Below are 14,039 nucleotides of genomic sequence, written 5' to 3'. Positions count from 1 at the left end.
ATGGGATCACATTTAAAGTACAACACTAACAGGTGGCATTTTGAAAGAGACAGAAACAAAGCAGTGCTCAGCAATATGCAAAATAACTGTTACGTTTAATAGAATAAATATATATTTCTATTAACTCAGATGATATGAATTAATAATGTAATAATGTTTGAACAAGAAGTAACGTTTTGCTATGATGGTTGTTTTGTACAGCAGTTTATTCTTCAGTAAGTACTGTAGTCCTGGGATGTTATGAGTTTTGAGGAGTGTTCAAATAAGTAAATAAACAGCCAATACAGTGCTCAATTTCCCTCACAAACTAATGAATACTAAACTCATCTTCCAGGGAGAAGTGTCAGTGACCTCATGTGATGTATTAACCATTATCAAGGAGGTTGCACCTTTCTCAGCTTAACCTTGCTGACATTACGTAACACCCCACAGAATGAAGTGAGCTACTGATAACTTCGGTTCAGGTGCCATAGGTCGCAGTTAATACCTCAGTGCCCTTTCCCAGGATACAGTAGAGGTGAAGGGCTCAGAGAAAGAGACAGTTCAACAAGAATCAGCAACAGTTTTCACAGAGGAGAATATACCAGAAAGGACGCAGCACCTCGAAGGCTTGTAGGAAAGTAGCAAAACCAACAGCTACTTACCAAAGGGAGACACAACGGATTTTCTGAGTCCAGTGAATTTTAAAAGAAGACACAATGAAGCTGAAGTTTCCAAACCCGGGACTGGATGACCGAATCCCGTCTCATGCGGAACTGGAGAGGATGGAGAAGGAGGAGGCAGGGGACAGGCCAAAATGGGACAACAAAACCCAGTACCTGCTCACCTGTGTGGGCTTCTGCGTGGGACTTGGCAATGTGTGGAGGTTCCCTTACCTGTGTCAGAGCCACGGAGGAGGTAGGCTGATTGTTCTCCTTTATAGTTTCAAGAAAACGAGCAGTGTGCATGAATTATTAAAGGATCTTTATGTGCCTTTACCTGTTTTCAGTAACTGAGGATTTTCAAAAATTTGGTCAAAATGTAACCTAGCACCTAACACCCATAACACACAGGGTTTTGTCACACATTAACTGACCCTATTGAATATATATTTTAAGTACAACTCATGTTGAAAGCTTGAAATTAAGTATCTTTTTTATGGTGGGTTAACAGAGTTTTGTAGATCTTGTGCACTGTATAAGGTTCTGTAAGAGTTTTACAAATATATATTTTTTAGCAGTAAGGTGTTTAATCTTGCTCTCTAAAAAAAGCTTGTTTCTTTCTAGACTGAGTCTTCCAAAGTTATGAATGAATCTTTAAAATAGTCTACCAACTTATCTTTGGTAATATCAACTGTTGCTTGAATTATTTACGTTTTCTCTCTCAAACTTGATCGCTAATAGTGATACTCCTATTAATGGTTTATATGGTACTAAAAGTTTATTGGTGTCTTTATGGGTACAGTTATGTGGCGGTGTGGTGAGGGTAGGTGTTAGGAGTCGGTTGCGGACAACGCCACCTGGGGGAGTTTCGCCTCCAGGTGGCATTGTCCGCAACCGACTTCTAACACCTACCCTCACCACACCGCCACACTTACCTTCATTAAAGTTGAAACTGAATAAATCAATTGATTGAGTCACTTGACTTGTCACATTGGTAACTCATTATAACGATGTCAATGTTGACAATTTAGGAGCATTTATGATCCCGTTTCTTATCCTGCTGGTCCTGGAGGGCATCCCACTGCTGCACCTGGAGTTTGCCATCGGTCAGCGCCTGAGGAAGGGCAGCGTGGGGGTGTGGAGATCAATCCATCCATGCCTGACTGGAGTTGGTGGGTAAAATAAATTGAAGAAACATGCCCATTAGATTGTGGTGCTCAATGGATGACTGATATGTCGATCTATCAACCGTTCCCAAATTACATTTATACACAATTACTTAATGGATTTACTCTCAAATGCAGGCATTCATGGTCCCCAGAGGATGAATCCTAGTCAATTTGGTGATCCTTTGACCTCTCTTTTATCATCACCATGAGGTTAAGATTTGTGGTTTTATCCTTTTTTTCATATCTAATGCCATCATCAAATCCAAATTTCACCATGTTCAACAGTGTGATTTAAGACCAAATCCCTTAAAACTAATGTTATTCTCATTATCGAGAACAGTTATCAAATGTTTAGAGCCAATAAACAAATAGTAGCATGCTTACATGTATGAAACATTGAAAACTTTACAGCCAAATATAAGCTTGTCAGCTTTGCCATTGTGAGCAAGTTAGCATTTAGCTCAAAGCACCTCACAGATAACTGCTTGTAAAACAAAACAAAAAACACCACAACTCTAATTTTTTCTTTTTGTTATAGGTATTGCATCCTTGCTTGTCTCATTTCTGGTGGGCATGTACTACAACACCATCATGGCCTGGATCATGTGGTATCTCTTCAACTCCTTCCAAAGTCCTTTGCCCTGGAGCCAATGTCCTCTAAATGCTAACAGGACAGGTATGCGTTCATACATCGAGACAACAGTCAGAACAAATCTAAAAAAAGCTGCTGAAACATGTCTTTCCAAGGCCGCTTGATCTGACCATTGCCGTCTGCTTATCTGGCAGGTCTGGTGGAAGAGTGTGCTCGGAGCACCACTGTTGACTACTTCTGGTACAGAGAGACTCTGAACACTTCAACAGCTATCGATGAGTCAGGAGGTTTACAGTGGTGGATGGTGCTTTCCCTGGTGGCTGCCTGGACTTTGCTTTATGTTTGCTGCATCCGGGGCATCGAGACCACTGGAAAGGTTTGAATATGACATTACATCTGAATGTTTGATGCAAAATTGATGCCAGCTTATGTGCTTATGTGTTCAATCACATATAAAAAGGTATGTATCAGGATCATATCTTCTTTTTTGTCTTTTCTCAGGCTGTTTACATCACCTCAACTTTGCCATACTTGGTCCTCACCATCTTCCTCATTAGAGGACTGACTCTGAAAGGATCTATAGAGGGGATTAAGTTCCTCTTCATACCAGATGTAAGCACTGCTGTAACGAAAAACATACAATTGTCAGTTTAACTAATATAGTGTAAAAAATGTAAAAACTATTTGAATTATTTGATGCATTTGCACCCTTGAGCATCTGTATGAAACCCACTAGGCTTAACTAACTCCAATATATACCCATCTGCGACCATCTTAGACGGAACCAGAAATCATGTCCTGTGTCAAATCAAAAGCTAAATATTTTTTACTGAAGCTATGTCACCGTTACACACCGTGACGTTAATAGCTTACTCAACTCAAATTGTAATCTTTTTAAAAACCTAACCAGGTCATTTTGTTGCCTAAACCTAACCAAAACGCTACCAGACACTACTACACAAAAAGGCATGGATATAGCTGGGCTGCAAAAGTTAAATAATATGACGATAAAATATGAGATTACACCACCCTTGCCAAGTGTTAGACAAGAAGATATACCTTCATTAGCATTTGACGCTATGATTTGATTAATTTGGCAACTGGATCTTGCCATGTGAAAAAAACAAGTATTTGATGTGATTTAGGCCATTCTTCTCTTATAATTTCCATACTAGCATTGCTGAAAGTCTAGCTTGATTTCGACTTGGTTCAAAATACTTAAAACCATCTCTGAGTGTATGTTGTTTAGCAATTGATTAATCGTCCATTCACTTTTTATGATCTCACATGAAGGAGACTTTATTGTGCGTCACATATTAATTATGAACAAAATCCAGGACAGTAAGTGCGTATATTGTTTGCTCACAGTTCAGATATCTAAACAGGAAATAATTACTCTAGAAATCTTGGCTTAATTAAGCGTTTTATTAAGGTATTTTGTTCTCTCTTTAAGGTAGATGAGTTAATGAATCCATCGACCTGGTTGGATGCTGGTGCTCAAGTTTTCTACTCCTTCTCTTTGGCCTTTGGAGGTCTTATCTCTTTCTCCAGTTACAACTCTATTCAGTGAGTATACTGCCTAAACTACACATCATATAATGAACCTTCTTATGAACTTCTCCCCTCACATGACCCAATTTTTGCCTTTTTAGCAACAACTGTGAGCAAGATGCCGTTCTCATCTCGATCATCAATGGCTGCACCTCTGTGTACTCCGCCACTGTCATCTACTCCATCATCGGCTTTAGGGCCACAGAGAAATTTGACGACTGCACATCAGAGTAAGTTTTCAATTGAACAAAAAAAAGCAGCCTTAAGATATATTTAGAGTTCACTTACTAGGACTGAACTTATCTCGTTGTGCTTTTTTCTTTAGCAACATCTTGAAGCTGATGAATGCCTTTAACTATCCTGAAAACAACATCACAGATGGCAACTACGATCAGGTTCTGTCCCAATTCAACCAGACAAATCCAGACATCATTCAAGGATTGCAATTACAGACTTGTGACATGCAGACTTTCCTCAGTCAGGTCAGTAGATATACTGTATAGAATATTTGACATTAGAATATAGACTTTTTTATTTGACCTCAGTGAGTTAGCAGAGGGATAATGTTTGAAATATTTGGTGTTCTCCTTCAGGGCGTGGAGGGAACAGGTCTAGCCTTCATCGTGTTCACAGAGGCCATCATCAAAATGCCTGTTTCTCCTATATGGGCTGTCCTCTTCTTTGTCATGCTGTTCTGCCTTGGTCTCTCGACTATGTTTGGGAACATAGAAGGAGTGGTGGTTCCTTTGCAGGACCTCAACATACTGCCTAAATCTTGGCCCAAAGAAATTTTCACTGGTAAATTCCCAAATGTCCTAATAAATATAGCATTATTTTTCAATTTGATAGGGTTAGGATTTTGATTGAAGAGCTTTACAGAAAGGTTGAACCCACTTCTTTGTATTGTTTTATTTCAGGTCTGACTTGCTTAATCTCTTGCGCTTGTGGACTGATCTTTACCCAGCAATCTGGAAACTACTGGCTAGCTCTTTTTGACAGCTTTGCTGGCTCTATCCCACTGCTGGTCATCGGGTTATGTGAAATGATTGCTGTGATGTACATCTACGGGGTAGATAGGTGAGTATTTGCTTGCATGGCTGGAAGTGTATATGTATCCAAGCTCTAGCCTCCTTAACGAGACCTTTTTTAATATTATATTTTCTCAGCAATGTTTTCCCTAGATCAAATGTTCGTTGTTTAAGGGGTGTCACATGCAGACTTTCCTCTGATCATACGATATTACACGTTTTTCAGATTACAATTCCCTGACTGAAGTTCTGAGAAATGCCCCAGCGCCTCGTTGGTCAGGACTTGTAGCTAGCTTATTTAAAATGTATTGTTTCTCTTTTTCTCTGCCAACGGAGTTCTTGGCGCAAAGACAACATTTACACTTTGCCACATGTTTGCAATCAGATTAAAAAATAGCAAATCGAGTTCAGCTGCAAATCTTTATGGCCATGTTGATACTGTTATATCATTAGCGTAATATCTTTAGGGAATCGGACGTTGAGATAGTGATTGCAAGTGATGGGCAATGTATGGAGCTATCAATGGACATGATCAATTATTGTTATTGCCAATGAGGGTATCAAATATTCAGTTAGACAATTCTTTGTGAAGTTGAAACAAAGAAATGGGTATTGAATTCTGACCATGGAACAGAGATAAAGAACAGTCCTCATACAGTAGGAGAGATTACAAACTAGTTTGTCTTAAGATGTAGCGACACTAAGGAATGTTGAAAATAAATGTTTCAATAACATTGTCGATCTATGCAGTAAAAAATGTGGCTTATAAGTAATATTGTTTAATATGTAAAAAATATTGCTTTATTTTCTCCCCTGCTTGTAGTCTTTCTGTTACGTAAGAACACAAAGTGATTGAAGTAACAGAGTGGAGTTTGTATTTCCTTGTTTAGCTTCAACATGTAAAACACACACAGAGCCCCACAGGCTGCTTCATTTACTGTAACTCATAAAAGTTCAAGGTTATCAACCATGGATGACTTCATACACTCTAAGCTGACATTATGTCTCCCTCTTATTGCTTCCTACAGGTTTAACAAGGACATTGAGTTTATGATCGGCCATAAACCCAATCTTTTCTGGCAGGTGACGTGGAGGGTGGTCAGTCCACTCATTATGGTCGTCATCTTGATTTTCTACTTTGTAACCCAAATCACTAAGAGTCTCACATATTTGGTGTGGGACCAGGAGGCGGTAAGTGTACTCATCAAAATTTCACTTTTTCACGTCTCTTCTACATCAACATGTGTCCCCTCTGTGTAAAGAGCTTCTGAAAGTTTCAGGAAAAAAGATCCACTCACTTTTTGTCCTGATCCATTTATATAAAAAAACCTGTCTGAAAATGAGCTGATCAGATTTTGGCCACTTTATGATGTTATAACGATTTTTTGGCTTGTGTAACCATTAGCCAATAACCCACCAAGGTAACCCCCCCCCCCCCCCCCCCCCCCCCACCTTATCACCTGAATCTCCTCCTAGAGCACCATTGAGTTCTTTTTAACCAAATATCTCACAGAGGGGTGTGGGGAGGGGCTCCTTATCTTCATCTAAAGTAACAGACAGAGAATCAGCACTTTTTAAACAGGGCTGAAACAGAGGGGATTATGGGATTATTATTATCTGTTTGGTATTTAGAGCCAAACACTTCAGAGACATGTTTTGTATATATCTGAGACCTATGATATATTGATGAAAAACAGTATAATAGGGGACCTTTAAAGATGTTTTTTAAATGTGTTATGTTAAAATAACTTTAAAATTGATGGTGATAGTAACCCACCTTTGTAATTGCAGACCTCATACGTTTCTGTACATTTATTTTACTCTTACCATAGGTGGATTTCCCAACCCTTGAAGCACGTCCGTTTCCCTCCTGGATCAACGTCATCATCTTCATCTTGGCTGGAGTTCCCAGTTTAGCTGTCCCAGGGTTCGCCCTCTACAAATTCATCCAGAATAAATGCTGCAAAAAGGAGGACTACAGTGATGACACAGTGGACACTATCTCTACCAAAGTAGAAATGAATGACAAAATGAAGATGTAGATATCTTTTACTTACATTGAATAACAGAATATTTAATAGTAACATGAATATGGACTTGTGGTGCTGTTATTTGTGTATTATGCTTACATACTTTGTCTTTCTCATGGGTTGGTACAATCACAGAAGAGCACTCTAATGACTTCTGACTTTTATCTGTGAAAAGCCGAGGGTGAATTGGAATCTGTAAAATAATATAATTTTGGAGAAAACAATAATTGCTGCTAACTTTTCGTACTACTGTGATATTGGTTTCTGGCTATATCATGTTTGACCTGTAAGTGGGTGTTGTAAAAATAAAGGAGTAGTTGGATATGTTGGGTTCCTATTTGCTTTCTTGCTAAGAGTCGGATGAGAAGATGGATACCAGTTTGTGCTCTAAATATAAAATATACAGCTAGTAGCCATTTAGCTTAGTAGCATAGAGCAGGGGTTCCCAACCTTTTTTCCCAAGGGCCCCCCCAAATGACTCCTGTTGGAAGTTGCGGCCCCCCCCCCCCCCCTGTTGGAAGGTTCCCCCCCCCTAATGTGTGAGGGGGGGGGGGGGGGGGGGGCGCAACAGCGGTAATTCAAGTTTAAAAATCTCAAAAATGCTACAACTACTGTCACAAACTGGATGAATGTGACGTATTTTGTTAAAGGAAGATGAAAGCGTAATTAAGGAGCACTATTGGAGTGACTTTGATGGTTATTAGACTCAGGATTAATTCATTTGGATTCCCGCTGTATGAAGAAATTAAAGGACGGCACAAGTGGAAACAATTCACAAAGGGATTAAACTGTTTAAAACACATGCTCAAAGTAAGCCGGATTTTGCCGATGTGTTTATGTGGATTCAAAAGTCGTAAATAATCTACAAAATGGAGGAGACCGATCTGATTGGAGCAACTGTGACAAATAATCCAACTGAAACTGGCATGGACAATGACTATGTTTTAAAAATGCGCTTATCCAGAAAAGCCTGGTTTGGACACTTTACGGGCAGAAGAAACATTTATATTAAAGAAAGAATTATACATTTCTGTCTTTTTATGCCTTTAATAGCTACTAACTTCAATTTTTATTCGAATGAATCAATTATTTTTTATATTTTATTGTAATGTAGAGACAAGGCCTTTAGTGACAATCATGTATTGCGTTACAATTATATGTATAACATTTTTTTTTTTTTTAAAGTCTAAAAATGATATTTGGCCTCAAATCATCTGAGGCACCCCCCCTGGCACCCCCCCTGCGTTCCCAACCCCCCAGGTTGGGAACCACTGGCATAGAGGCTCAGGCAAAGGGAAACAGCAAGCCTGGCTATATCCTATTTTCTAAATATTTGCAAAAAAAAGAAGCAGTTGAGACTGGCTAGCTATGTCCCTGTTTCCACTTTTCAAACAAAGCTAAACTAACCTGCTATTGGCTGTAGCTATTCACATTTAGCTAACAGAAAACATGAGGATTTTCAAATCTAACTCTCTGTGTCTAACTTCTGTTTCGATAAATGTGAGTTTACTTAATCTAATTGTCTAATATACAAATTATAATGTTTTATGTTAGAATGTAAACAATATGTAGGTATGTTTTAGATATTTAAAGCGAAATGGCAAAAGAGCTTTTTATAACACTGTTGTCTTGTTGTACTTATTGTAGAGGGCTATTGTAAAGCATTTTTAAGTTTCAGTTTATTACTGCACTTAAACTGCCATAAACTGTCGGGTTATGATCTGTTAATAATCCTCTCAGCAGTTGAGACTTAAGAGAATTTATATGCTATTAAAATAAATCATGCAGAACTTCATGAGTTAACAGACGCTCTTAAGGATCCTCCTGGCAACAGTTGTAACAAATGAAATCTCTGGTTTGATATCCCATTTACATCGACAATGAGTGTAAATAAAACACTTAAAAATAAACACTGGAGTTACAAATTATCAAAGTATTTGAATGATCTTTTCTCACCTGTTATATAAACAATCATTGTTTTAAATCTTGCAGAATGGCATGAAATGTTGGACATTTGAAAAGTACATATTACTTAAAAGTACATCAAGCTCAAAGTAGAGAGTGAACTCACTGGCTAATTTATGGCCAACAACAGATAAAGTAAAAGATCATAAACCTGTTTCAACATTGCTAAGTGCTACTGTGTATCACATGCACCCCAACCACTCACAAATGCTTCAAACACAGTAGACTCTACTTCTCTGGTTCTGGTAAGCATGAGGCTGGTACTTCCTAACCCCGGACTGGATCTCCGGATCCCTAGTTATGAGGATCTGGACAGGATGGATAAGGAGGAGGATGACAGGCCCAAGTGGGACAACAAAGCCCAGTACATCTTAACCTGTGTGGGCTTCTGCATTGGGCTCGGCAACGTGTGGCGATTCCCTTACTTGTGTCAAAGTCATGGAGGAGGTAAGACCGAAAGCTGTGGAATTAATGTTTGACAGATTAGAGTGAGGAAAATGTACCGAGGGTCAAATTATTGAGATATAATGGGAATAAAAGGCATTGTTCGATGTATCTGTGTTTATCTAAACTGATAAATTAACAATATAATTCTAACAAAATAACTGGTCCTGCAAAAGGCTACCGACCTAAAGCTAAAAGGAAAGTTAAATAAGACATTCACAGAAGACCAAGTGTCCTAATTCTCCTTCAAGTTGCTGTACATTAATGATTCTCAAAAGTAAGACGTCTTCGGTAGAAAGACCTTTGGCCTGAGCTAAAGACAGAGCTCTTTATTGGCTTGAGTTGAAAATGAATGATAAGAATTCCTTCATACTGCATACATCTGTGTGAATGTGTTGCTGTTTTCAAAAGTGTAGTGTTAAAAGGTTCACTGTTAGACACAGGAAGTGGGACAGGTTTCAAAGACATTCATACGCTTAAAGTAGAAGCAGCTTTACAGCAAAGGGAAACAATCCTTATGGATATAAATCAATGTTATACTTTAGCCTGCTGTAAGTGTTTAATGTGTTGTGCATTGTACAAAGAAAACTTAAAACAATTAAAGTCATACACATAGCATCTTATAACAACAAATGTGTAACTTTAAAGAGTATTCAGTAGTTACTGTAATACCTAACTTCTGTTAAACATTTATATACATGTCACATTTCAACCTATAGAAGGCCTATAAGGATGTTGTTATCAGCAACACTCTACTTACACAGGCATAATACCTTGAAATGCAGCAGATATCTGGATAGTGATGGCCACACACTTTTGTTAATCAGACAACTTGAACTTAATTTAGCCTAAACAACAAATCAATAAAATCCAACCAATCCAATGTTTATGCATGAATAGCAAAATGGCCTGCACTCAAGCTGTTCTTCATGCATATTATCATAAATGTCCAACCTCCCAACCACTTGAAATGTTTTAGGTGCCTTTCTGATTCCCTACCTGATCCTGATGGTGCTGGAAGGAATGCCTCTCTTGTTGCTGGAGTTTGCCATTGGTCAGCGTCTCAGGAAAGGCAGTGTGGGAGTGTGGAGGTCCATCAGCCCTTATCTGACAGGTGTTGGTAAGTTAAAAACATCACACAAGTTATCAACAAGTATTTGGCTTCCTGGGAGAATCATAATTAATTATGTTGTCTCTTAGGTATAGCATCAATGCTGGTGTCCTTATTGGTTGGACTGTATTACAACACCCTAGTAGCCTGGATCATTTGGTATCTCTTCAATTCCTTTCAAAACCCGCTGCCTTGGACCCAGTGCCCTCTTAATGAAAATGGGACAGGTGTGTATACATACAGTTTCAGCACACATATGCACACAGAGAGCATCCACAATTCATAATTGTTTTTGTATTTGTTGCCCCTTTAGGATTTGTACCAGAGTGTGAACAGAGCTCCACTGTTGATTATTATTTCTACCGAGTGACTTTGAATAGTACCACCTCTATAGCTGACTCTGGAGGAATCAACTGGCCGATAGTACTCTGCCTGTTAACTGCCTGGACAATTGTGGCAATCTGCTGCATAAGGGGCATCAGCACAGCAGGAAAGGTTTGTTGAACTTAAAGAAACTCAAATTGTAAACAAGACCCATCTACTCCACTACTTTCAGAACTTCAATCTTTTGCCAAATATCAATAATTCCATGTTTCCTTGTCATTGACATCAGGCAGTGTACGTCACAGCCATCTTGCCTTACATAGTGCTGGGCATCTTCCTGATCAGAGGACTGACTCTAAAAGGTGCCACGACTGGATTAAAGTTCCTCTTTACACCAGACGTATGTTTCAAATCTTCATAGGAACGTTGAATCTCATAACTCAGAGGCGCATTCAAATGTGTGCCTCTCCTTTGCAGGTGAATGAGTTGATAAAACCATCCACTTGGCTGGATGCAGGTGCCCAGGTCTTTTATGCCTTTGGTTTGGGGTGGGGAGGCCTCATCTCCTTTTCAAGCTACAACCCTGTTCAGTAAGACACATTTAGAGGACATGTGATGATTCTTAATTTAAAGTTCAAGTCTCATTTTGCACACTTTGATTGGAGTAGCCGTTCTCAAAACCGAAGCCAAAGTATTTATTTTGCTTATTTCCTTTCCCAAGCAACAACTGCGTGCAAGATGCTGTGATCCTGTCGGTCGTGACTAGCCTCACCTCAGTGTATGCTGCAGCAGTTACTTACTGCATCATTGGCTTCAGAGCAACTGAAAAATATGATACCTGTATCAGTGAGTGAGTAGTCACATGCCTCGGTTTCAATGTTTTTATAAATGAGAAGTCCTACAAGTATATTCTACCTTGCTTTTACTTTGAAGTCGTCACAATTGTATCGGTTAGATTGTGGACATTTGAGTCAAAAAAGGTAAGGGTCCCTTTACACTTGTAGTATGGACTCTTCACTTTACTAGTTGACATCTAAATAATGTAGTAAAATAGACAAATCTGTATTCATCTTCTCATGTACAATATAAATGTGCTAATCTGTGACTTTTGTTCCTATAGTAACATCATGAAATTATTAAATGAATTTGAGCTCCCTGAAGACAACATCACCACAAGCAACTATGAGGAGGCCTTTAATAGTCTCAACAGCTCTTATCCTGATATAGTTATTGGATTGGACATCAAAACTTGTGACATGCAGAAACTTCTTAGTGAGGTGACTATATTGATGAATATCGGCCATATTGCCAGTTATTTGCTCCTACCTGCATTATGACTTCCTTGTGTTTGTGCAGGGAGTGGAGGGAACAGGTCTGGCCTTCATTGTGTTCACAGAAGCGATAACCAAGATGCCTGGTTCTCAAATCTGGTCCGTACTCCTTTTCGTCATGCTTTTGAGCTTAGGCCTCTCGACCCTGTTTGGCAACATCGAAGGAGTGGTGGTCCCATTGAAAGACTTGAATGTATTCCCTAAAAATTGGCCCCATGAAGTACTGACAGGTAACTTGGTTTCAATCAATAAAACACTTTTGGTATTCGTCCCTGGTTTATGTTTTAACACAAGCTTGTGTATGTATGTTTCAGGTTTAACATGTGCCATAGCCTTCATCATCTGTCTCCTGTTTGCCCAGAATTCAGGGCTTTATTGGGTAACTCTCTTTGACAACTTTGCTGGATCTGTTCCACTCCTGACCATTGGATTGTTTGAGATGATAGCTGTTGTATACATCTACGGCATTGATAGGTTAGTGATTCAACATATGCTAGCACATATTGTTTATTTATGTTTGGTTAATCATCTGGAAAATAACCATGATGCATAAGCAGCATTATGCTGTGCCAGTTATTAAACTGAAATTGATGGAGATGGGTAAAACGAAATCCAATAATACAGGCTTGATTTCATGACTCATTTCAAAACTAACTAAAACCCTCTTATGTGGCAGGTTCAATGAGGACTTTGAGTTCATGGTTGGATACAAGCCCTCTATCTTTTGGCAGATTTCATGGAGGTTCACCAGTCCTCTAATTGTGCTGGTTATTTTAGTTTTCTACCTGGTGACACAAGTCCAAGAAGCGCTCACATACTCAGTTTGGGATCCCGACTCTGTAAGTAGACAAGTTCTGTGATCAGCCACTCTATCTCACATGCTCAATATCTTCAAGTACATGTTGTTTCTCAATGATACAGTATATCATAATCAAACTAACTTTGGTCAATCATACTTCCATCATTTGGATATTCATTGCATACCAAATGGGCTAAATCATATTGTATTGTGGTTAACAGGAGAAGTTCCCGTCTCTGGCTTCAATACCCTACCCTTCTTGGATATACGTGATCATCTTTCTGTTGGCAGGAGTTCCCAGTCTGGCAGTGCCTGTATATGCATTATGTAGATTTGTCTTTGTTTGCTGTAAGAACAAAAATTAATAAAGCACTGTTTTAAAGTCAGACGTATCAGAATACTACAAAATTGATAATTTTTTAACAACATGATGTTTTATTGATGCACATCAGTAAAGTACTTATTTGTGACCATGCTTTGTGCAAATATGCATACCTACTGCTCATTTGATTTTGTTATATTAAAAACTACTAGGACAGTAGTTTTTAATATATTTAAAAATATATTGTGGTATGGTCAGTATAAATATTTAACAGAAGAGAAAAGGATGGTCTTTCAAAGCATTAGCTCTTTGCTGTCAGTTTTAAAAAAGGTAGGCAAATGGTGTAGAGCAGCAAATTGGCCAAGAGAGGGAGACTTCACACTGACAGAGCAGGTTGTGTAAGGTCAGCTGATCCAACAAAGCACAACATACTGTAAGGAAAAGTACTTAAACTGTGTAAATAAACCACTATTACTGCAATAATAAAACCTCTATTCAAACCTTTACCTGTGTATGGTATAGTTAATTCAATCAAACATTATTTTATGTTGTTAAACTATAGTTCTTCCCACTAGTAAGTGTAGAGGAAACTTCTGTGTAGCTATGCAATGGGAGTCACCGACTCAGGAAGGAGACACGGTAGGAGCAGTAGCTTTGATGTCAAACACTGATGGTTTATTTGGAGTTACGGCCGGAGGATTCACATCACAAGTCCAAGAGCCAGAGGTTCTG

General features: G+C 38.7%; 2 protein-coding genes across 2 annotated transcripts; both read left to right on the top strand.

Annotated features, from left to right (window-relative positions):
• Window positions 1-698: 698 nt before the first annotated feature.
• On the top strand, window positions 699-7,023 carry LOC117558697 (sodium-dependent neutral amino acid transporter B(0)AT1-like). The gene is made up of 12 exons (XM_034235045.1): window positions 699-897; window positions 1,673-1,813; window positions 2,349-2,486; window positions 2,597-2,778; window positions 2,904-3,014; window positions 3,856-3,968; window positions 4,055-4,183; window positions 4,279-4,435; window positions 4,547-4,751; window positions 4,871-5,030; window positions 6,010-6,172; window positions 6,814-7,023. Exons 1-12 carry the CDS (start codon window positions 699-701, stop codon window positions 7,021-7,023), a joined length of 1,908 nt encoding a protein of 635 aa, XP_034090936.1.
• A 2,204-nt stretch (window positions 7,024-9,227) lies between these two features.
• Window positions 9,228-13,350, top strand: LOC117558695 (sodium-dependent neutral amino acid transporter B(0)AT1-like). Its single transcript, XM_034235043.1, has 12 exons — window positions 9,228-9,423; window positions 10,400-10,540; window positions 10,621-10,758; window positions 10,845-11,026; window positions 11,145-11,255; window positions 11,333-11,445; window positions 11,577-11,705; window positions 11,976-12,132; window positions 12,212-12,416; window positions 12,501-12,660; window positions 12,863-13,025; window positions 13,207-13,350. Exons 1-12 carry the CDS (start codon window positions 9,228-9,230, stop codon window positions 13,348-13,350), a joined length of 1,839 nt encoding a protein of 612 aa, XP_034090934.1.
• Window positions 13,351-14,039: the final 689 nt, after the last annotated feature.

The sequence above is a fragment of the Gymnodraco acuticeps genome, unplaced genomic scaffold, assembly GCF_902827175.1.
Source record: "Gymnodraco acuticeps unplaced genomic scaffold, fGymAcu1.1, whole genome shotgun sequence".
Classification (NCBI taxonomy): Eukaryota; Metazoa; Chordata; class Actinopteri; order Perciformes; family Bathydraconidae; genus Gymnodraco; species Gymnodraco acuticeps.
This window is presented reverse-complemented; position numbering and strand designations above follow the sequence as displayed.

Excerpts from the sequence above, each read along its gene's own strand:
- LOC117558697 (XM_034235045.1), top strand. The coding sequence starts at position 699 with ATGAAGCTGAAGTTTCCAAACCCGGGACTGGATGACCGAATCCCGTCT. Across the intron at positions 898-1,672 it reads GTGTCAGAGCCACGGAGGAG|GAGCATTTATGATCCCGTTT; the intron begins GTAGGCTGATTG and ends TTGACAATTTAG. Across the intron at positions 4,184-4,278 it reads TTTGACGACTGCACATCAGA|CAACATCTTGAAGCTGATGA; the intron begins GTAAGTTTTCAA and ends TTTTTTCTTTAG.
- LOC117558695 (XM_034235043.1), top strand. The coding sequence starts at position 9,228 with ATGAGGCTGGTACTTCCTAACCCCGGACTGGATCTCCGGATCCCTAGT. Across the intron at positions 9,424-10,399 it reads GTGTCAAAGTCATGGAGGAG|GTGCCTTTCTGATTCCCTAC; the intron begins GTAAGACCGAAA and ends GAAATGTTTTAG. Across the intron at positions 10,759-10,844 it reads TCTTAATGAAAATGGGACAG|GATTTGTACCAGAGTGTGAA; the intron begins GTGTGTATACAT and ends TTGCCCCTTTAG.